This window comes from Chlorocebus sabaeus, chromosome 11 (assembly GCF_047675955.1).
Source record: "Chlorocebus sabaeus isolate Y175 chromosome 11, mChlSab1.0.hap1, whole genome shotgun sequence".
Lineage (NCBI taxonomy): Eukaryota > Metazoa > Chordata > Mammalia > Primates > Cercopithecidae > Chlorocebus > Chlorocebus sabaeus.
Window position 1 is genome coordinate 64,500,428 of NC_132914.1, and position 24,205 is coordinate 64,524,632.

General features: G+C 38.5%; 1 protein-coding gene across 3 annotated transcripts in view; it reads left to right on the forward strand.

Annotated features, from left to right (window-relative positions):
• Positions 1-130: 130 nt before the first annotated feature.
• The window catches only part of CAND1 (cullin associated and neddylation dissociated 1), a 44,115-nt gene continuing 20,040 nt past the window's right edge, over positions 131-24,205 (forward strand). Inside the window, exons 1-3 of one of the 3 annotated variants that reach the window (XM_008003939.3) lie at positions 131-552; positions 12,755-12,898; positions 23,337-23,491. In XM_008003939.3, the coding sequence (XP_008002130.1) occupies positions 485-552; positions 12,755-12,898; positions 23,337-23,491 (367 nt within the window). In that variant the 5' untranslated portion in view covers positions 131-484. Of the gene's footprint in view, positions 553-4,642; positions 4,665-12,754; positions 12,899-22,273; positions 22,339-23,336; positions 23,492-24,205 lie in introns of those variants that run through there. The other 2 variants (XM_073020925.1, XM_037996836.2) reach the window with 2 other exon arrangements.

Here is a 24,205-nt window from a genome sequence, read left to right on the forward strand (position 1 = left end):
TCAGCCAACCGAATTGTCTTTTAACTCTCGTCTTCATAGCGTGCGCGGGGAGGCCTCCGTGAACTCTGACCTTAGTTTTCCGTAGCGTCCCGCGTCTGCCGACCCCGCCCCCGGAGCGAAGGAGGCGGGCTTTGGCCTTTTGCCCTAGGGAGCGAGTGCGGAGCGAGTGGGAGAGAGACGGCCCTGAGTGGAAGTGTCTGGCTTCCCGTAGAGGCCCTGCTGTACGCCCCGCCGCCCATGAGCTCGTTCTCCAGCGAACAGCGCCGTTGTTAGGCTGGCCCTGTAGCCTCGGCTTACCACGGGACAGGCCCACGCCTCGCCGGGGAGGGGGCAGCCCGTCGAGGCGCCTCCCTAGTCAGCGTCGGCGTCGCGCTGCGACCCTGGAAGCGGGAGCCGCCGCGAGCGAGAGGAGGAGCTCCAGTGGCGGCGGCGGCAGCGGGCAGCAGCTCCAGCAGCGCCAGCGGGCGGGATCGAGGCCGTCAACATGGCGAGCGCCTCGTACCACATTTCCAATTTGCTGGAAAAAATGACATCCAGCGACAAGGACTTTAGGTGAGGCCGAGATCCGACCCTCACCCCATCTCGGGGTTCTCGCTGCCGCGGCCCTGGCCGTCACGCAGGCCTTGCCCCACCCCTTCGGCCGTAGCCGGTAGCTTCGCTACCCCGAGGTCTCCAGCGCACCGGTCCGCTGGCCTCCCGATCCCTCCCGAGCCCCTTTCCTCTCCCCTCTTGCAACCCCATCCCCCCATTCTTTCTCCTAGGCAGTTGTCCGCCGCAGTCTCTAGGCCCCGTTTGCGTCTCTAAGTGCCCCCACATCCTTCCCTGCCCCACTGGGAGGTGATTCTTGCGTCTCAGGTAGCGCGAAGGGGCGAAACCACCCACCATTGTGGAGAAGGGAGTTGCTCTAGGCCGGGAGACCGGGCGCCGGGCCTACTCTCTTGCCATCCTGCGTCGCTAGGCCGCCCTGCTCGCTGGGGCCCAAGCTGCTGCCCACTCGGGGACCCGGCGGCCTCCTCTCTGCCCGCAGGTGCGCGTGGGCCTTGCTGCATTCGGGTGGAATGATGAACTTTTGCGCTCTTGGCTGATATATACTTCTTTTTTTGGATTATTTCTTTTCGTGAAGGTGGGAAGAAGGGGGAGGGGAGCCAGGATGGAGGAAACTTCGCTCGTAGGGTTTTCCCGCCAGCATCACTGTCAGTTCCCCTTGTCAGGTAAAACCCGCTTAGGAACTCGGGGTTTCAGTCTCATGTCCTCATATCGAAAATCACTGCCAAAGGGATGGATTGCTGGATCTTGATCATAGCAGACGGATCTTCTTCAAAAGGAAGAGATGTTTAATACGGAGCTTGTGAATATGAAGCTTTATTACAGCAGTTCTGTTCAGGAGATCTGTACTGTTGGTTCCAAATTGTTGTAATATGCGTAGTCAAGATTTGTTATATTTTTACAGGTTATCTTTGTTTTTTTTGTTTTTTTTTTTACTTGCACTCTACGGTGATTGTTGCATTCTTTCCCGCCTCCCATCTCTTCACAAGTAAGTTCTCAATCTTAAAAAAAAAAAGGGTTGCTTATTTCCTTATACCTGTTTTGTTCTCTAATGCTTTAGTGGTTGTAATTTGGGTGCATTTTAAAGGAAAGAACAAATAGTCGTCAACTAAAATTGTGACTAAAGAGCTTGTTTGCTTGTTTCGTATGAACAGTATGTGTTAACACCTGAAAATGTCCAAACCGTGTGGACTGGGAAGAACGTTTAGGGTTTGTGAAAGGAGAGAGCCGTGAAAAAGTAGTAATTGTGTTCCTGATTAAATTGATGTACTGGCTTATTAAAATAGTCAATGACCACAAAACCATATATTACTTAAAAAAATATTTCTACTTAGGCAACTTTTAAGTGTTGTATTTAAAGCTTAAAAATCAGTTTGCTAATGGTAAAAATTTTAGTATTGTAACTTTTTTGAGGTGACATAAGTTTGTTTTGTGTATTTTAGATTTGTGTAGTTCTAGCGCCAAAATTAAGAATCTTGGGGGAAATAAAAGTTTTGTGTTGTTTAACGGATTGGAATGCCTTTTGATTTTTGGGGCTTTGCTTGCTTCCAATTCAAGTAATGGATAAGGTGTGTCCTGTGATTTCCTCCCCATTGCTGTCAGTTTGGCTCATCCTGTAAAGGTAGTACATTTTATTCTGATTGTGGTCAATTTCAGTCTAAAGATAGCACTTTGTAATAATACAATTTTGTTCAGCTAGTCAGACTTCTGTATGGGTATAAGTTTAGAAAGGCTAAATAAATTATGTGGTGATACCATACATATGATTACTTTTGAGACGGAGTTTCGCTCTGTTGCCCACGCTGGAGTGCTGTGGCATGATCTCCGCTCACTGCAAGCTCCGCCTCCCGGGTTCACGCCATTCTTCTGCCTCAGCCTCCCGAGTAGCTGGGACTACAGGCGTCCACCACACCGGGCTAATTTTTTTGTATTTTTAGCAGAGATGGGACTTCACCATGTTAGCCAGAATGGTCTTGATCTCCTGACCTTGTGATCCACCCGCCTTGGCCTCCCAAAGTGCTAGGATTACAGGCATGAGCCACCACGCCCAGCCTAAAGCTTGCTTTCTTAAATTTCCTGTGAAAGAAAGATAACATACACATATCAAGGTGTTTTTTTTTTAAACAAAGTTAAATGAAAGAATAATGCTCTGATACTAAATGACAGTCACTGCTGAATTTGATAAAGATTATGAATTTCGGTTGTACTGAATCAAAACATTGCCTGGAGGATTAGTGTAATATTGGTATATCCCTAATAGTTGGTGAATGCTAGGTAGGATATGTTTAGGACCAGTATGTGATTTCCAGTAATTTGACATCATTAAAATATTTTTATTAACTGTCTTCTAAAAAACATTTTTATAATGTGCTGTAGCCATCTGGTTAATAGGTCTTTGGAACTAAAGCACTTTATATGTTCAGTGTAAACAGACATTTAATAATTAGAGTTTGGAGTCAAGAATTTTGAAATTTTTCCTGCATATTTTTAGTATAGGCGTTTATTTTAATTTGTTCTTTTTTTAAAAATGATGCTTTGTTCTCATTAGAAGTTTATTTATTTTGGCTTAAATACCAAGAATTGTGGCTACATATTTTAAAATACCTAGCACTAGAAGGATCTTGAGGGCAAGGTTAATTAACATTATGAAATGACCAACATTTGCAAGGCACTCTGCCTGTACTAAGGACAAGAGAAGAAAACAGTGCTCCAACATGAAGAGCAAATTTTATTCTCCTCATGGTAGAATCCAAAGAGAATTTGACCTAATCACAAGATCTGGATTCTAATCATGTGTGATTCTTTGTTATGAACTGTAAGATCTTGTGCAAGCTACTTAATTTGAGATTACATTTTCACTTCTGAGAGGCGTGGACATGACTAATTACAAAAGGTTGCTTATAGGTATAAAATTTCAGGTCTATGTAGATAATTATATAGTCCATTAATACAGAGAAGGTACAGGAATTAATGCAGGCTTAAAACTTTGGAAATGTCAGCATTTTAAAAGAATCTTTTTGTAGGACTTAATAGGCTCAATTTATTGAAAAATTGTATAATTGTTTTGTGTTTTAGTATTGTGCATTATTTAAAAATGGGATATTAAGACTTAGGAGAAATGGGGAAGCATTAGGATGAGAAATGCCGACATTAGGAACTCTGATGCCATATGCAGAGTTGTTGTTGTTGTTGTTGTTGTTTTTGAGACGGAGGCGGAGTGTTTGTCGCCAGACTGGAGTGCAGTGGCGCCATCTCAGCTCACTCCAACCTCCGCCTCCCAGGTTCAAGCGACTCCCCTGCCTCAGCCTCCCAAGTAACTGGGATTTACAGGCACGCACCACCACGCCTGGCTGATTTTCTGTATTTTAGTCGAGATGGGGTTTCACCATGTTGGCCAAGATGGTCTCGATCTTCTGACCTTGTGATCCGCCTGCCTTGGCCTCCCAAAGTGCTGGGATTACAGGCAAGAGCCACCATGCCCGCCCATGCAGGTTTTTTTTTTTTTTTTTTTAAAGAACCCTTAAAAAAAAAAAAAGACTAGGAGCTCTTTTATAAAAAAAGGAGGAGACATTTGTGTGTCTTAATTACTAGGATATTGCCTGTTACATACTAGCCTCGGTTTAGTGAAAAGTTATTAATGAATGCTGATTCAAATAAAACCTTCAGAAGAAAAATGAAGAAACATTCCTTGGGACAGTACCTTAGAACAGTGCTTCTCATCACTTCCTCCCTAAAAAAAAAACACTTCTGGAGTGTACTGAGACTTTTATACCAGTGTATATAGTTATTTTAAGGACCTCTAGGGATGCATGTTCTATAAAGGAATAAAGAGTAAACGTTATAATTTAACCAATAGATAGGGGATTTGGTAGATAACAGTGCGAAAGCTTTAATGTGGATGAACCATGTGACACTCCATTTGTGAATATTAATATTAAATATTCGGTGGGTTGAGGTAACTAAGTTTTCTTTTTCTTTTTTTTTTTTTAGAGATAGGGTCTCGCTCTGTCCCCCACACTGGAGTGCAGTGAGTGGCACCATCTCAGCTCACTACAGCCTCAACCTCCTGGGCTCAAGCAGTCTTCCCACCTCAGCCCCCAGAGTAGCTGGGACTACAGGTGTGTACCACCACACTCGGCTAATTTTTTTTTTTATAGAGACAGGCGTCACCATGTTTCCCAGGCTGGTCTCAGTTCCGGCAGTCTGCCCACCTTGGCCTCCCAAAGTGCTGGGATTACAGGCTTGAGCCACTGTGCCCAGCCAGTTCTTTTATTTTCATATGCTTCAACCACCAGTTGATTTAAAATATTCCAAAGACTCAGAACTAAAGAAAATATCATTGTCTTTCTATGTATAATAGTTAATATAAATGCTTACTGTGAGCTTGATTTTTATTTATCCTTACAACTTTAGTAAAGGAGTATGACAACAATCTCATTTACAGTTGAAGGAACTAAGATTTGGAGAGATGAAGTACTTGTTTAAGGTCAGTTAGATAGTAGGTCTGGGATTTATAGGATCTCTTTACCCCCAAAGCATGAACTCTTAACTACCCAGCTATGTCACTTCTCCAGGGTTTAGACTAGGAGATATTAAGATTCAAGCCTTAAATTTCATTTCCCTCTAAAATTAGGGTTATAGAATATTTCATGCTAGAAGATACTTTTAATAATTCCTGAGAAGAACTACAAAAAGTTTAAGACCTAGTGCTTACTTTCCCTAAATCTACATGCTTGTTGAATAGTTAAGACACTATTATAAAAAGATGAATAACTCGGGGCCGTATGTAATTGTCAGGCATTAAGTGGCAGAGAATATTAAAGAAAGAAGATTCCTGTCCATGGAGAGATCTAAGCCAGGTGTTGAAAATGAAACTCTAGGTAGAAAGAGAAAATATAAAGCACACGATATAAAATTTCACTGGGGAAGAGGAAATAGATAACTGACTGTAGCTGGATGGATATTGTCCACAGAACTCCTTAAGAATAGGGACCTTGTCTCACTAAACGGAATCCTTCGCTTTGTCTGGCTCTGGGCCATGTGGGTTCTCAGTAGGTGCTTGTTTAAGTAGAATTGGATTTTAGTTCGATTATATAGGATTTTAGGAACCTTCAGGAGACCATTGTAAACTCAACTAAACTGTTTGTTTAAATACCACCTGATAGAATCTTCCTAAAATAATTCACTACACTATAGAATGCAAGTTTTTCCCTATTTGATAAAGGTTTATATTACCAGATTTATTTATTTGTTTTGGATATTGGACGATATTTTCTTTTGGAAACTGTTTAAAATGCTTATTAAAAAAATCTCAAACCTTTTAAGGAATCATAGGTTGTCAGAGCTGGAAGGAACCTTACAGATCCTATCATATAGCTAAAAGTACGGTGTGGGCATTTACAATAATATAACAGCAAACAGTGAAATTATCTTAAGTACTTGTGCTTGAAGAAAAGCAGGCTTAATTAGAAGAAATAGATATGCAGAGATTAAGAAGGTGATTTCTGGGCACTTTTAAAAATACTTAGCAGATTGATGGCAGTAACTTTCTTGATTTTACTTAGATGTTTTTATCTTGATATATACTGTACTAACTGGTTATCAGCAGTGGTTAGGGCTCACCAGTGAGAAAGAGGAAGAAGGTACCTCACAGATAAAACTGGGAAGAAAGATTAGTAAAAATTAGATTTCTTTACATGAACAATATCAAGACTATTCCAGTTTAGGCCTTGTGCAGTGGCTCATGCCTGTAATTCTAGCACTTTGGGAGGCCAAGGCAGGCAGATCATCTGAGGTCAGGAGTTCATGACCAGCCTGGACAACATGGTGAAACCCCATCTCTACTAAAAATACAAAAATTTGCCGAGCATGGTGGTGCACACCTGTTACTCACGATGCTGAGGCAGAATCGCTTGAACCCGGGAGGCGGAGGTTGCAGTGAGCCAAGATTGCAGCACTGTACTCCAACCTGGGCGACAGGGGGACTCTGTCTCAAAAAAAAAAAAAAAAAAAAACTATTCCAATTAAATTCATAGCACTCTAAGGAATAACTGAGGAAAAATGATATAGCAGTGGTGTATGTGCAGGATCTCTGAAAGGTAATTGGTGTACTGAGTGATAAAATTGACCATATCAACTAGATTTCTGGTTGGAAACAAGAGTAAAATTGTGTTTATGTATGATGGGAGAGGCTGTGATGAGAGTTATTGTGAGTGCAAGGTATCTATCCATCTAGTGCATACCTAGATCTAGTGTAAGTTCCAGACTTATGTGTTACTCATCACTATGTTTGCAGAGTAGAGTTCTTTATGTTGGTGCCCTCAAAATACTTGTTGAATAAAGGAATGAGATGGCACTGCATGCAGGTCATATCAACCTGGAAATTCCATTGAAGTCTGAAATGTAACCATTTATCTTTTTCTTTTCCCATCTTAACGCCTTCTTTATCCTTATTTTGGCCTGTTAAATTGCCATCCACTGAAAGTCACAAGCAAAAAACCTTTGATACCACTCTTCTGCTGTCTGTCTTCTTTGGTCTCCTGATGAATATTTCTCAAATTAATCTTGCTGTCTCAGGCCTCTTCCTAACCCAGTGTGTTCCCTCTGGCCATTAGAATTTTCTTTCTATATACTGCAGCTGATCATTGCCTCCCTCACTGATTTCCTTTGACTACAAGATAAACTCCAGATTTCTTAGCTGTTGCCCATCTGAATTCGTAGAGACTGCTCTCCTAAAATCCCTAACAGTCTCCCTAGTCTCCTAATGTAACTCATTTAGCAGATATTTTCTTTGCTCATCTATTTGGTATATATATATTTTTTAACCACTTTTTCCTTCTTGTAATTCTGTTTTATGGGCATCCTGACACAAGTTGGGTTTTTTGTCCGTAATAATCAGGGAGAACACACACTTCAGGGTATCAAAGGATTTTAGAAGGAACCTATTCATTTGGGTAATTTGGGAAAAAGTCTAAGGAAGTGAAGCTTTGCTTTAGATTGAATGTTGTCAGAAAGTGAGGTCAATTCTATGATTTGGCCTTTTAATAAATTTTATAGGGAGGGCTGACCTAAGCAGGGGGAAAGCTGTAATTGGTAAAGAAGTACCAGTCACTCATTTAACTGGAGAGGGGAATGTTTGGTATTTTGTGTTGCTCGGTGACCTTGTCCAAAATGGATGTTCTGTGAGATTGTTTATGTCCAAGGAAACAATATGCCTTAGCTGTTAAGCATCAGATCAGTTGGAGTAACACTGAGGTTTAGGTATGAGTCTCAGATAAGTTTCTGGAATGTGGAGGCTGCTGTTTTTTTCTTAGTGCCCACTTTTGGCCAAGGGCAGACAGAGTTGGGCTGCAGGACATTAATTTTTTATTTTCACATCTTCACTATGGCAGAGATTTTGTTGTTTAAGATCAGAGGAATATCCTTTCCATGTAGTTTGCAGTTTAACCAAAGGTAATCCTTTCTTCTATTGTAAGATGAGCAGTTTGTTCATCTGATGTGATGGTGGCTGCAGGGTAACATTAAGAGTCTGGACAAGGATACATCAGCTGATTGCAATACCCAGTCTTGTGGTTTTTGTTTTACTTCTTTCCTCCTAGCTCATCCTTACCATCCCTACGTCTAATCCGTTTTGAAGAACTATTAATTTTAGTTTGTAAAATTCAAACCAACTATTCTCAGTATTTGTAGTATGTTTTGTAACATTATCACAAACACTGAGTTAGCAAGTACTGAACCATTGCTTCTGAAGGAATTATGGAATTAGTTTCTATGAGTCCTGAGTCACATTATTTTAATCAGTTGATGAGTTTGTAACCTTGTTTTGTGAGTGTTTCTTTTAAAGATGTGTTAATATATATTGCTGATTCGTTAACATTGAATTCACAGCCAGTAAAGAAGCTTATCTAACACATATGTTTTTTTCAGAAGGCACATTATAGCCTTCTTGCACTTAGGAATGCTTGACAGCATTTTAGCACTGTGCTTGGAGGCCATATTAAACAACAAGAGCACCAACAAAAAGCACAAACATGTGAAAAACATGGGCTGAAATAGGCCAAGAAGAAGATGCTTGTTTACGCATGAGAGCTAGAGCTAGAAGGCAGAGTGTTATTTTGTCCCACCACAGCTGGGAATGTATGTGTTGCATTACTCAAATTTTTCACCATTCGACATTCATCATCTGCAAATGACTGTGAAATAGGAAGCATTAATTTTGGCTTTACAAATAAATGTTAATAAGTAGGTGAATTTGCAAATATGGAACCTGGGAATAATGAGAATCAACTGTATGCCATTTTTTTTCCATCTTCATTGATTGCCATAACCCTAACTCAGGCTATCATAATTTCTCACTTAGTCATTTTCCTAACTAGTTTCCATTGGTATGGCCAAATGAAGATTGGTTCTCTCCAAAGTATGGTCCACAGTATAGCTAGAGTACTGTTTCTGAAATGTAAATCTGATCGTTGCGTTTATTCCCCATCTATAACCCAGCTGTTTTTCAGTAGCTTCCCTTTGCTCTTAGAATAAAATCCTGATATGGTCTACAAATTCTTTAAATTTCTGGCCCTTGCTTACCTGGCACAAATTTTCCCTTGCTTCACCATAATTCTGCCCACTCTTTATTTATTTTTAAGATAGAGTGTCACTCTATCGCTCAGGCTGGGGTGCAGTGGCGTGATCTTGACTAACTGCAACCTCCACCTCCTGGGTTCAAGCGACTGCCTCCCAGGTTCAAGCATTTCCCCTGCCTCAGCCTCCCAAATAGCTGGGATTACAGGCATGTACCACCACGCCTGGCTCATTTTGTATTTTTGGTAGAGATGGGATTTCACCATGTTGCCCAGGCTGGCCTCGAACTCCTGACCTCAAGTGATCCACCTGCCTAGGTCTCCCAAAGTGCTGGCATTACAGGCATGAGCCACTGGCACCCGGCCCCGTAGTGTTTTCTTGATAACACTTTCCTTCATAGCATTTATCTTAGTTCTTAGTTCTACAGGTGCTTACTCATATATGCAATTTAAAAAGTTAACATACCTCTTACCAGACTGTGATATAAGCTCCAAGACAGCAAGAATTGTGTGTGCTTTGGTTAGCCCTTCTGTCAGCAACAACTAGAACAGTACCAGATATGTAGTAGCTTCTTATTACATAGTGTATGAGTATATAACACCCTTCCCATCTTGACCTCAGCCTATATTCCCATCATCTTCCTATTAGGTTTCTGTGCTCCACATACTGAACTGTTTCCTTAGGCCTTCACTCTGAGGTGCTCTGTACTTCCCCACCACCAAAAAAAAAGTAATTTAAATCCCAAACCAATTTTTCCCACGCAAACCCTTATTCATCCTTTGAGATCCTACCTAACAGTCAACTCTTCAGTGTGATAATTTCCATATGCTCTTGAGTAGTGTTTTAGAAAATGTATTGAGATTTGTGCCCTTAGCACCACACCTAAAAGAGTGAATGCTGAAGAGACGTGGACATGCCATGGACAGCTTTTAAACTGGTCAGACAACTTCCTTAATAAGATTAATAGTGTAAATTTTTAATATCACATTTACAGAAGGAATAAATTATTCCCAGAACTTTGTGATTTCAGGGTCACCATTTAAAAGTAACTCTTTGTGGCCGGGCGCGGTGACTCACGCCTGTAATCCCAGCACTTTCGGAGGCCGAGGCGGTGGATCACGAGGTCAAGAGATATCCTGGCTAACATGGTGAAAACCCGTCTCTACTAAAAATACAAAGAATTAGCTGGGCGTGGTGGCGGGCACCTGTAGTCCCAGCTACTTGGGAGGCTGAGGCAGGAGAATCACTTGAGCTCGGGAGGCGGAGGTTGCAGTGAGCCGAGATGGCGCCACTGCACTCCAGCCTGGCGACAGGGTGAGACTCCATTTCAAAAAAAAAAAAACTCTTGGTATTATAATAATCTACTTTTCCTGCTTTTTAAAAATATCTATTACTAATTTTGACAGTGCTCATTTTAACTTTTTAAAATATTTAACCATTAATCATAGATTTTTGAAAATCAGTAGGCTTCTTTATTACAATATAAACTTCTTGATGTTAGGGGGGCCAAAGTGTATTCACCTTTTATCTGTCCTTATTTCTTAGTCCAGGGTTTCTTACATAATAGACAGTGAATAAATAAACAATAAGTAAAGAATGAATTTGTGCCAGTAGAGCCATACCGGACCAAAAAACAACTTTTTACTTGGAATTATGTTTTTGTGCATAAATTGATGATCATTGTTTTCTCTGGAAGCAGATAACTGGCATTGCAGTGGTTCTTAGAGGTAATAACTATTATGATTATTTAATGGATTTTATTTAAGTAAAATGGTTAAGGTGTTTTCAGTGCTTTGTGTGCAGGAGTGCCTGCATTAATGTGTTGCGCAGTTTTTTCGCTTTCCGGAATATTAATGAAAATCATGTCGTTTTAATTTTGTTTTGTCACATTATAAAATGGGTGAGGGGCTTCCAGTTAGGAGAGCTGTGTCCATTTTTTAAAAGTACATGCTTAATTGATCTTATATTGCCCCAGTGTAAATATAAGCTTTTTAAAAAATAAGCAGTTTTACAGAATGTGGTAGGAATTAAACTATTAGGTTGGTGCAAAAGTAATTGTGGTTTTTGTCATAATACATACTTGCATGTAGTGTAAAACTTTTGTCAGATCAGCATTAAACGAACATACTAGTTATTGGAGTTATCCTTAAAATTACCTTAATGTAATGCATTTCTAAATTATTAAGTTGTTTTGCCAGCTTTTACCACATAGCTTATTACCCCTGTTGCGGACTGTCTCCATAGCTGTTTATCAGTTCGGCTCCAATAGTTGTTTTTTTATTTAAACATGGATTTTGACATTTCTCTGTAGTGTACAAGATAATATATTTTTAGTAAAACTGAATCTGGTTCAAATAAAAGAAAAGAGCGCTAACTAGTTATCTTAGTTGGATTGCTTCCATAAGTGGAGGGGAGCCAAGAATTATGGGACAAGTTCATTTGGCTTTTAAGGAGGTCTTAGGGCTTTATTTAAATGTGATTATCTCATATTCTGAGAAATCACTTTTAAAACAATGAATTGTTTGGTAAGGCATGTGGAGAAGAAAATCTGAGACTCTGTTTATACCTTATTTTACCTGAGACTCTATTTATCTTGTCCACTGTTCACTCCTTTCATTTAAAGCGAGATTAGATGATTAATCACTCTGGGTTTTTGCCAGGCTGTTCCTTCCTTGGGCAATGGTTCTTAAGGGGAGAGGAGGTGGGAGATGTCAGGGGGAGCTACTTTCTAGAATCACTTCTTCACTATTTTGAAAATAAGCCTGGTGGCTGGGCACGGTGGCTCATACTTGTAATCCCAGCACTGTGGGAGGCCGAGGCAGGTGGATTACCTGCGGTCAGAAGTTCGAGACCAGCCTGGGCAACATGATGAAACCCTGTCTCTACTAAAAATACAAAAATAGCCGGGTTTGGTGAAAGGCGCCTGTAGTCTCAGCTACTTGAGAGGCTGAGGCAGGAAAATAGCTTGAACCTGGGAGGCAGAGGTTGCAGTCAGCTAAGATCCTGCCATTGCACCCTAGCCTGGGTGACAGAGCAAGACTCCCTCTACAAAAAAAAAAAAAGAATGAAAAAAAAAAATAGGCCTATACCTGGTGATGGGTATTTTGGAAAATTTCCGGTGATATGTGACCACCCCCCGCAATGCAACATACTTGTTTTGAAAGTGTTTTTAATGTTTGGAAGGTGTTCTTAATGTTTGTGGTTAAGGACTTCCTAGATAGAATTCAAATCCCATGTAAAGAAAAAGTAAAGAGGAACTTTTCTTACCTAAAAGCAGTGATGCAGTTAATTTGAATGAAAGAGTGCTCACTGTAGAGTCCTGTTAGTCAGTTTGAGATTAAGACTGACCCGGGGAAAATAATTTTGGATAATGGTACCTCATATAAAAGCATATCAGTACTTAAAAACTCTCTCACCCTCTCTCTGGATACAATAAATTTTAAGTACATTATTGCTCTTTTTCTTGGTAGCTTTTAGATTAAATTTATGATCACTTTTTTAAAAAAGTGGATGAGTTTTATAATAAAAGATGTTCCTGTTGAGTGAATGGTATAGGACTGGATTTGAAAAATCATTATCTTTTTAAATTAATGCTCTAAAATTTTGAAATTAACAAATTTTTTTTTTTTGATAGGTTTATGGCTACAAATGATTTGATGACGGAACTGCAGAAAGATTCCATCAAGTTGGATGATGATAGTGAAAGGAAAGTAGTGAAAATGATTTTGAAGTTACTGGAAGATAAAAATGGAGAGGTACAGAATTTAGCTGTCAAATGGTAAGTTGTTTTTTACTGGTTGAGTCTTTCTTCCTGCTCCCCCAACCCTGTTTTTAAAAACTCCATGATAAGTAGTAAATTATCTTAGCCTTGTACTGTCTCTTTCTAGTGTTTGTGTTTAGAATTATTAGGTGACTAATGTTTAGTGTTTGTATATGGTATATATAGTGTATTTCCTTACAGCATATAAGTTACTAAATGGTATTTTCTTTTAATTGTTATGAAGTACATGTAGGGTACTCCAGAAACAATGATTCTCTCATTTGTTTGACTATAGCCTACATTTTTAGCTGAGTTAAAGCCCTACTTGCTTCTGTATATCTCTGTATTCCAGGGATGAAATGAAAATGAAATGATTAAGGAAAATTAAAAACTAATAATAACAACATTCTTTTTTTTTTAAGGCAGGGTCTCACCCTGCCTCCCAGGTAAGAGTGCAGTGGTGTGATGACAGCTCACTGCAGCCTTGACCTCCTGGGCTAAAATCCTCCTGCCTCATTTTTAAAAATTTTCTTGTAGTGTGGCCCAGGCTGGTCTCGAACTCCTGGACTCAAGCGATCCTCCCACCTTGGCCTCCCAAAGTGCTGGGATTATAGGCATGAGCCACCATGCCCAGCCAAAAAACTAATAATAATAAAATTCTTAATAAAGAATAGCAGCAGTTAAACCATAGTTAAAACAACACTGATGATACAGTATGTATATTGTATCATCATCAGTTGATGCAATATACATATGATACAATAGTCACAGAGAGTCTTTTCTAAGAATTACGGAGATTCTGATTGTGTGTACAATGCAGTGGGGGCTTCTTGCTATGCATGATGTTGGCAGTTTGGTTTCTTATTTTTGGTAGGGTGAATAATTTGATTTCTGAATAAATTCCATTAACATACTGATTTAGTTTATGAATGTCAACTTTTAGAAATCCTTAATTTACATATTTATTAGTATAACTTTTAGCCTCATAAAAATTATGGAATTATGTCTTTTTTTACATCATTATTTTTGGTATCGATTTATATAAAGCATTATTCCAATGTTACTTCTTTTTAAAGGATTTTAAATTTGTTTTAGCCTAAACTTTTACATATCCCTTGTAAGAGTAAATAAAAATATGAGAACTAATTAGCATAAAATATCCAGACATGCAATACAAATTTCTTTAACTTGGGACATTTGCAAGCTTAAAATAAAATGGGTCTTTCAAAAAATGGTGTTGTATGGGAGTGGTGGCACACACCTGTAATTCCAGCACTTTGGGAGGCCGAGGCAAGTGGATCACCTGAGGTCAGGAGTTCGAGACCAGCCTGGGCAACATGTAGAAACCCTGTCTCTACTAAAATACAAAAATTAGCCAGGCATGGTGGCGCACGCCTGTAATCCCTGCTACTTGGGAGGCTGAGGCAGAATCGCTTGAACCTGGAAGGTGGAGGTTGCAGGGAGCAAAGATTGTGCCACTGCATGCCAGCATGGGCGACAGAGCAAGACTGCGTCTCAAAAAAAAAAAGATGTTGTAGAATAATACAGATGAGTCAGTAATTTCACTTTAATTCTTTATCTTTTAATATTTTTTTGCCATGTGCCTAATAAACAAAATTAAGCTTTGTTCAAAATATATCCTGAATGTTTCTCAACCTTTTAAAAAAATAAGTCTTTAAAAAAGTAGTCTTTGTCCCAAATTGAGAGTTGGGAGGTATGTCACTTTAGTATGTATCTTAGTTCTTAGTCACTTGAGTATGTATCTTTACTCATTAGGAACCTGAGTTTCTTGACCTTTCATTGATATTTTACATTTATAATTAGAGGAGTTGGGAAGAAATAACATATATTCAAGAAAATAAAGGAATTAGGATATAAATAGAGTAGAAGATAAAATGATAATTAGTAAATAGTCTAAGAGCTGGGTCTTGGAGGATGGAAAATCCCAATAGATAGATTATTAAGCAGCCATATCAAAAACTTTCAATTTTTGGAAAAATTGAACAAAGAATTCATCACCCAAAAGAAAGATCCAGAAATATTTCACAGCGTCTTTAAAACCTCAAAAAAACAGATAATTCCAGTACAGAGAGTTGTTGTACTATTTCAGAACATAGGGTAAGTATGAAAACCTTCCAGACTTTTATTTAAATTATATACTGATAACAGATCCTGACTAATGATAATACTTTAAAAAAAAAAGAAAGAAAATTATAGACTAGCTTCATTTAAATGTTCAAAATAAAATATAGCAGTGTAGTATTAGTAACATACTGTGACTAAGATTTTAAGGGGCAGTTCAATATTATATGCTTTATTAGTAGTTATTTCATAATGTTAATAGGTCAAAGAGAGAAAAAACTGCCTAGTTGTCAAGACACTGGTAAGAGTCAACATTGACTCTTGATTAAAACAAAACAGGCCGGGCGCAGTGGCTCACGCCTGTAATCCCAGCACTTTGGGAGGCCGAGGCGGGCGGATCACGAGGTCAGGAGATCGAGACCATCCTGGCTAACACGGTGAAACCCCGTCTCTACTAAAAATACAAAAAATTAGCCGGGTGTGGTGGCGGGCGCCTGTAGTCCCAGCTGCTCGGGAGGCTGAGGCAGGAGAATAGCGTGAACCTGGGAGGCAGAGCTTGCAGTGAGCCGAGATCGCGCTACCGCACTCCAGCCTGGGCAACAAAGCAAGACTCCGTCTCAAAAAAAGAAAAAAAAAAAGCACTTAGTTTACTTCGTATAATTAGAGAGGTGAAGAACTTCCAAAAACTAGCATCATACTTGATTTGTCATTAGAGTGAAGAACAGGTTGAAAATGTATTATCCCACTTGACAGAATTCATCATCTGTTCCAGGTGGAACATGTAACAACATAGGAATTGATAGGTCCTTCTTTAACATTAAAAGTGTACACATGCATGTACACACACACACACACAGACTTTCTTCAGCCCACGCACATTCAGTGCCCTGCCAACACACACACACACACACACACAGTTATTTCAGCCCAAAAGTTATAAAATACCAGATAGATTCACCCTAAAGTCAGGGACAAGGCAAATATGTGTATCTCTCTGCTGTTTCTTTTGAGGGTATTAACCACTTTTAAGACAGAGGGTTGGGAAGAAAATTAGAGGCATAAGAATTGAAAAGTGTATGTGGGAAAAACAAGTCAGTTAAGAAAAATTGAATTTATAAAAAGAATTCAGTGAGGTAGGATGTAAAATTTATAAAATTAGTAGCTTTTATATAAGCTTTTGATAACTAGCTTTTCATGTGGGCAATTAGAAGATAATGGAAATGAATACCCATTTATTATAGCAACAGAAAAACAAAATAAATAGGAATAAATGTAACAAGAAATGTTACAATGGTGACTTGGATTGCAGTGTTGTGTGGTATAAGGTAAGATTACAGTTTTCTGTTGTTCCAAATTTATGAGAGAAACATTTTAAAATACTTTAAGATACAAAAATGTACTTGAACAAGCAGAGAGACATCTCATGTCCTTGGATGGGATAACTCCACATCATAAAGTTTTTGGTTCTCTTCAGGTTACTTTTATGCTAAATTAATTATAAAAATCATTAATTTTTTTTCCAGAAACTAGACAAACTAAAGTATATTAGAGTTGAGAGTGAGCATGTGCTGAAGATAGTCAAGAAAACTCTGAACAGGTAGAGCAATTGCTGAAGGTAGAGAGGTGTTGGTTAGCCCTATAAATATTATGTCTCTATAATCAAAGCAGTGAGGTAGTGGGGCATTACTAGACCAGTGATGTAAAATAGGATGTAAAGTATGTTATGAAGGTGGCGTCACTGGGAAAAAGATGGACCTTTTTCAAATGACTGGATAATCATTTGACAAAACTGTATAATTTTATCATACAACATATCCAATCAAGGTCACCATTATTCAGATTTTATTTACCATAAATTAGTTTTGCCTGTTACAAAACTTCATATAAATGGAATTATATAGTATGTGCTCTTGTGTCTGGCTCTTTTTGCTCTCATGATACCAGAAGTTCATCCATGTTGGGTGTATTAGTAGTTCATGCCTTTTTATTAATGATTAGTAGTCCATTGATTGTTTATTCATTTGATTTCTTTCACGGATTTGACTACTGTGAATAAATATACAATGAACGTTTGTGTGCAAGTCCCGTTTAGGATGTGTGTCTTTATCTTTTACTGATACCCAAGAGTGAAACTGCTCTTGTTCACTTAGCTTTTTATGAAAACGCCAAATTGTTTCCCAAAGTCTATCTACCACTTTATGTGAAAGTACTAGTTGCTCCACATTCTCACCAGCCATTTGGTTGTGTCAGTTTTTAATTTTAGCCACCTCAGTAGGTGTGTAAGTGTGGTTTTAATTTCTATTTCCGTGGTAACTAATGATGTCAAACACTGTTTCATGTGGTTTTTGGCCATTTGGTTTTTTTTGTGCATGGACTTTTTATTATCAAGTTGTAGTTCTTCTCTGAATTTGATGAGCTTAAGTTTTTAATTTTGGTTTTGAATTTACTAAAGTTTGATTTAATTTGTAAGTTAATTAAACATTTTCTTTTATGGTTATTGTTTTCTGTGTCCTAAGAAATCTTTGTTTACCTTAGGTTGTAAAGGTTTTCTCCAAATAAGATTTCTAATTTTAGCTTTACTTTTAGTTCTATGATCTACCTTGAATATATTTTTGCAAAGGCTGAAGTAGGAATTAACGTTTTCTTTTTTCTCCAAATGGATATCCAGTTGATGCAGCACCATTTATTGAAAATACCTTCCTTCCCTACTGAATTACTTTGGCATCACTGTCAAAAAATCAATTGACTATAAAAGTGTGGGTCTATTTATAGATGCTGTTTTGTTCCATTGGTTTATTTGTCTATACTTATACCAGTACAACACTTGCATTCATTTTAGCTCGGGGTTTATCAACTTTGGGATTACTGACTCTTTGGGCCAGGTAATTCTTTTTTGTTGTTGGAAGCTATGTATGCTGTGTACTGTAGAGTGTTTAGCAGCATCCCTGGCCTTTACTCAGTATTTGCTGATAGCATTCCCACCTCTCCCAGTTGTGACAATCACAGATGTCTCCAGGCATTGCCACATGTCTCTTGGAGAGCAAAAATTGTCCTGTTGAGAAATACGGGTGTAGATAGTAAATGTAAAGTAAAAGGTAGTTTAAGTTCTCTGGCTTCATTCTTCGTTTTTCACGAGTAGTTTCGTTTTTTTAGGTCCTTGATATTTCCATGTAAATTTTAGAGTTGTCAACTTGTGTTCTTAAAAGTAAGCTTGCTTAAATTTTGATTAAAATTGTGTTGAAGCTTTAGAAGTGTTTGAGAAGAATTCATGTATTAACAATACTTAGTCTTTCAACCATAAACCATAGTATCTCATACTTGTTAAAGTCGTTTTTGCTGAGTCCTCAGGATTTTCTACCTAAACAATCATGTCATCAGTGAATATCCCTTTCTTTCAATCCTGATTTTGATAATTTGTGTTCCTTTTTTTTTTTAATCATCAATTAATTGAATCAAATCAGGAACTTACCAGGTTTACTAATCTTAATTAAAGACCTGACTTGTAGGTTTATTAATTTTGTCTGTTTGTTGTCTGTTTCATTGATTTCTTCTGTGATTATTGCTTTCCTAATGGCTTTCTTTCTAATTTAAATGTATAAAGGTATATATTTTCCTCTAAGTATGTCTTTAGCTACATCCTACAAATTTTGGTATATTCATTATCATTCAGTTTGAAATATTTTTAATTTTTGATGTAATTTTTTTTATTCCATTGGTTATTTAGAAGCAGTTTCCAAATAATTTGGAGGTTATTTTTTTACAGGTTTATAATTTAATTCTACTGTGGTCAGGGTACTTTCTTTTAACATTTATTGAGATTTGTTTTGTGGTGTACCAAATGGTAGGTCATGGCAAATGTTCTATATATGCTTGAAAGTATATTCTGCAGTTGTTGGGTAAAGTGTTTTATAAGTGTCAGGTCAAGGTATTTGATAGTGTTCAGATTATTATTATTATTATTATTATTATTATTTAGACTCCAGTCTGTCACCCAGGCTGGAGTGCGGTGGTATGATCTTTGCTCACTGCAACCTCCACCTCCCGGGTTCAAGCGATTCTGAGACTGCCTCAGCCTCCCAAGTAACTGGGGTTACAGATGCACACCATCACACTCAGCTAATTTTTGTATTTTTAGTAGAGATAGGGTTTCACCATGTTGGCCTGGCTGGTCTCGAACTCCTGACCTCAAGTACTCTGCCCACCTCGGCCTCCCAGAGAGCTGGTATTTTAGGCATAAGCCACTACGCCCGGCTGTCCTTTCTGTTTTTTTTGTTTAGTTGATCTGTTGACTGTTGAGACGGATGATTTTAAAACTGTATAATATTAAAGACAGAATTGTTCTGACATTTGTTTAAACAGTAAGAAATACTTTAATCAGGACTATTGTGATAGGTGTAAAGACTATTGCAATAGGGGAGAGAGATTGGTCTCAACTTCAAATACTACGAAAGTGGAAATTTATAGCCAAAAAGCGGAAATAGTCAGAGATGGAACATTACATAAGAACAAACATCAAGGGTGGTGACATTCTCGCTACAATTGGGGTAGGCCTGGCAAGGACAGGGGCCCAGGGTCAAGAACTGCTTGTTGAGAAGAGTGCTCAGATATGGCTTAGTAAAGTTTGGTCAGAGTCTTTGTCAATGACTAGGTACATACACATTTATAATAGTGATGTCTTCTTGATGTATGACCCTTTTATGAGAATAAGACATTTCTCTTTATCTCTGGTAATACACTTTACCTTGAAATATATTTTCACTGATGTTAGTTATATAGCCACTCCCATTTGTTTCAAGATTGGTTTTTGTGCATATGTATCTTTTTTATTTCTTGTTTTATCTGTTTTTTTAAAATTGTTTTTTGTAGATAGCAGGTAGTTAAGTCTTGTTTTTTCTTTTACTCAGTTTTATAATTACTACCCTTTATTTTTTATTGTTAGTTTTTAAATACAGCATTTCAATTTTTTTATGATTTTTATTTTATTTTATTTGTTTGAGATGGAATTTTGCTCTTGTTGCCTACGCTGGAGTGCAGTGGCGCCATCTCAGCTCACCACAACCTCCGCCTCCTGGTTTCAAGTGATTCTCCTGCCTCAGCCTCCCGAATAGCTGGGATTACAGGCATACACTACCATGTCCAGCTAATTAATAATAACATTGTCTTTTTTTAAGGCAGGGTCTCACCCTGTCACCCAGGTGAGAGTACAGTGCTGTGATCACAGCTCACTGCAGCCTTGACTTACTTCCAGTGATCCTCACCTCAGCCTCCCTAGTAGCTGGGACCACAGGTGCATGCCACCACAACCAGCTAATTTTAGTATTTTTGGTAGAGATGGGGTTTTGCCGTGTTGCCCAGGCTGGGCAAGCTCAAGGAACCCACTTGCCTCAGTCTCCCAAAGTACTGGGATTACAGTCGTGACTCGCCACTATTCTGCTGAAAGCTAGAACTCTTTAAATTCATTTTTTGAGTTCCTTTTAACTCCACTCCCGATTTTTATTGTTTTATATTCGGTCTCTTCATGTATCTGTCATGTTTCCGTTAACACTGCCTTCGTTTTGGATTAGGCTGTATTTAACCTTTCAGTTTTTTTATTTTTATCGTTTAAATCACCAAATTGCCCTGCCTTCTACTTCTCTGGTCAAGCAGTCAGCAGTCATCAATTGAGCATCTATTTGAGACACTGATCTGAGCATTTATCAAATTAAATTTTCATGATGTCACTTATGCTTCAAAAAATGTGTTGGCTTCCAATTTTATCACATTTAAAGTCATTGACCAGACTTTAAGAGTTCTCTATAATATCATAGGCGATTACTTTTCCTGTGGTGTTTTCCATCTGCCTTTTGTATCAAGCAGTTCTTTTTACTCCTAATTTCTTTCAATATACATTCTACTTGTTTTAGTTTCTGGTCTTTACAAGAGCTTGTTTCCTCATTTGAAATGCTCTTCTTTTCTAACCACCTCATGAAAGCTCAGTACCAGCCTGGCACGGTGGCTTATGCCTGTAATCCCAGCACTTTGGGAGGCCACGGCAGGTGGATCACTTGAGGTCAGGAGTCCAAGACCAGCCTAGTCAACATGGTGAAACCCCGTCTCTACTAAAAATACAGAAATTAATGGGGCATGTTGGTATACACCTGTAGTCCCAGCTACTTGGGAGGCTGAGGCATAAGAATTGCTTGAACCTCGGAGGCTGCGGTTACAGTGTGCCAACATCATACCACTGCATTCCAGCCTGGTGACAGAGCAAGACTGTCTCTCAAAAAAAAATAATAATAATAATAATAATACCTAAAAATCTGACGGTTAATGTTCAGTCTTTTACCCTGTAAATGCTGACATTGCATTTAAAAGGTTTTTTTTTAATTTGTTTTTAATCATGACAGGGTAGTGAATGCCTTCTTTATTTCATAAATAGTTATGTGAGTTCCATAGTTCATCAACCAGATGGTTAAGTTTTTGAAGATAGGGGGCCATACTGTCTTTGTTATTCGATAATTTTGAATACAGTGACTTCTTAATATAGGGGTCCTTAAACCCTGGACCATGGACCCATACAGATCCTTGGCCTGTTGGGAACTGGGCTGCACAGCAGCAGGAGAGCAGAGGGTGAGCCAGCCTTACTGCCTGAGCTTTGCCTCCTGTCAGATCAGCGGTGGAATTCAATTCTTATAGGAGCACGAACCCTATTGTAAACTGTGCGTGCAAGGGATCTAGGTTGCGGGCTCCTTATGAGAATCTAATGCCTGATCTGAGGTTGAACAGTTCATCCTGAAACCGCCTCCTCTGCAAATCTGTGGAAATTGTCTTCCACAAAATCGGTCCCTGCTGCCAAAATGGTTGGGAGCTGCTGTCTTAATGATACTCATGTACCAAACTTACCTACTAAAATCTATGAGAAGAACACAAAAGAAGGACTTTCCTCCATCCTCAAGAAGTGATGAACATAATGCAAACTTGTAACAACATCCATAATAGTAATGAGAAAAGTATATACAAGGTGCTTTGGGAGCACAGGGTAGTGTAGTATTCACTTGTTTTCATCTTTACAACCAGTTACTTTTTGCTTTTAACATTTAGACAAGAATATAAAAGGCACATTGTTTTATAAATTAAGATTCAAGGGCAGTGGAAATTCTTTTGGTTCATGAGGTGGTGTTTGGTGATAGGAAGAAAGGGTCAAAGTTGGCAAAGTGATGCAGATTTAGTGTCCTTTATCTGAAATGCTTGTGACCAGAGTGTGTTTCATATTTTGTATTTTTCCAGATTTTGGAATATTTGCATATACAAAATGAGATAACTTGGGGATGGAACCCAAGTCTAAACATGAAATTCATTTATGTTTCATATATATCTCTTATACACATAGCCCGAAGGTAATTTTATATGATATTTTTAGTAATTCTGTACATTGAGGATAGGAACGGAAAAAAATAATTCTGTGCGTGAAACAAAACTTTGACTGACCAGCACATGAGGTCAGGTGTGGAATTTTCCACCATGGCACTCAAAGAGTTTTGAATTTTTAGATGAGGGATGCTAAATCTTTATGTTAGATGGAACTTCAATTGTAGGAAAAACTTCTTTTCAGGAGCAGACTCCTAATTCACCTATTGACTGATTGAGACAGAGTCTCCTCTGGCCCAGGCTAGAGTGCAGTGGTGCAATCTCGGCTCCCTGTAACCTCCACCTCCTGAGTTTAAGCAATTCTTGTGCCTCAGCTTCCCAAGTAGCTGGGACTAAGGGCACATACCAGCACGCCCAGCTAATTTTTTTTTTTTTTTGTATTTTTAGTAGGCATGGGGTTTCACTATGTTGGCCAGGCTGGTCTCGAACTCCTGGCCTCACGTGATCCACCCACCTTGGCCTCCAAAAGTGTTGGGATTACAGGTGTGAGCCACTGCATCGGGTCTCACCTTTTTATTATTAAAAGGTTTTGTGCCAGCCATGGTGGTGTGTCCTTGTAGTCCTAGTTACTCAGGAGACTGAAGTGGGAGGATTGCTTGAACCCAGGAGTTCAAGGCCAGTGTGAACAACAGTGAGAACCTGTCTCTTAAAAAAATAAGAAATAAGTTTTCTCTGTATTTGTCAGCTAATTAGCTTTAGGGGTATGACATGGGGTATGATATGGAAAGCAGCTTCGGTTTCATGATACTAGGATGGAAATCAATGAGAAAAACTTGGAAACCAACTGCAAAAATCTTAACCAATCACAATTTTCTTATGTCGTTATTTGTATACTATTTATGATACAGACATGGTATATACTTTATCTTGAAAGTTCTAGGCAGAAAGGTTAACATTTCTACTTATGTATTTTCCTGTTTTTGTGCTTATCTAGATTTTTTTAAACAATTTCTTCTTTGTATTACAGTCTTGGCCCTTTAGTGAGTAAAGTGAAAGAATACCAAGTAGAGACAATTGTAGATACCCTCTGCACTAACATGCTTTCTGATAAAGAACAACTTCGAGACATTTCAAGTATTGGTCTTAAAACAGTAATTGGAGAACTTCCTCCAGCTTCCAGTGGTAAGCAAGAGCACATTTTTCTTCCTATTTGTTTTTATGTGGAGGTATTTCTCCCCACCTTTTTTTCCCCTTCTGGCCAAGGAGGGAGGGAAGTGGCTGTCCTTACAGATCTTCGTAGGAATCCCTTTGGACAATTAAGAAAATTAAAGCTTGAAGCCTTATTTTTCTTAGAAGTAAATTAACTGGTAAAGGAATATTTCGATTGAACTTATTTGTAGTATGTATTTTGGTGAAGGATTTTTATATGTTGGAGCAAGATTTTATACTGTGTGTACCATGACTGCAGACTAGAATTATGCCAACCTATGCAGTGAGGGAAGAGATAACCAAAATCTATTTCCAGTATTAATTTCACTTTGCGTCGTATTTGCTATGTACAATTTAACACCATTCAGACGTAGCTGTGAAATAGTTCAGTTTACTGGTAGCTTTAATGAAAGCTGAGCCTTTTACAGCTACTTGATAGTTAAACAAATTTAAAACTATGATTAATGTATTTGTCAACTAATTTAGCTTTTGATCTTTGACAGAAATGTGTAGGTAATATAAATTTTAGAATTGGTCTTGACTACTAAACTATTGCTAAAATTAGCAGGCTAAAATTTCTTGTCTCATCTGCAAAAGGTGAGATTATCACCTATTTCATGGGAAGATTTAGATTGGTAATAATGTAGTCTGGGGGCTGGGTGAGGTGGCTCATGCCTGTAATCGCAG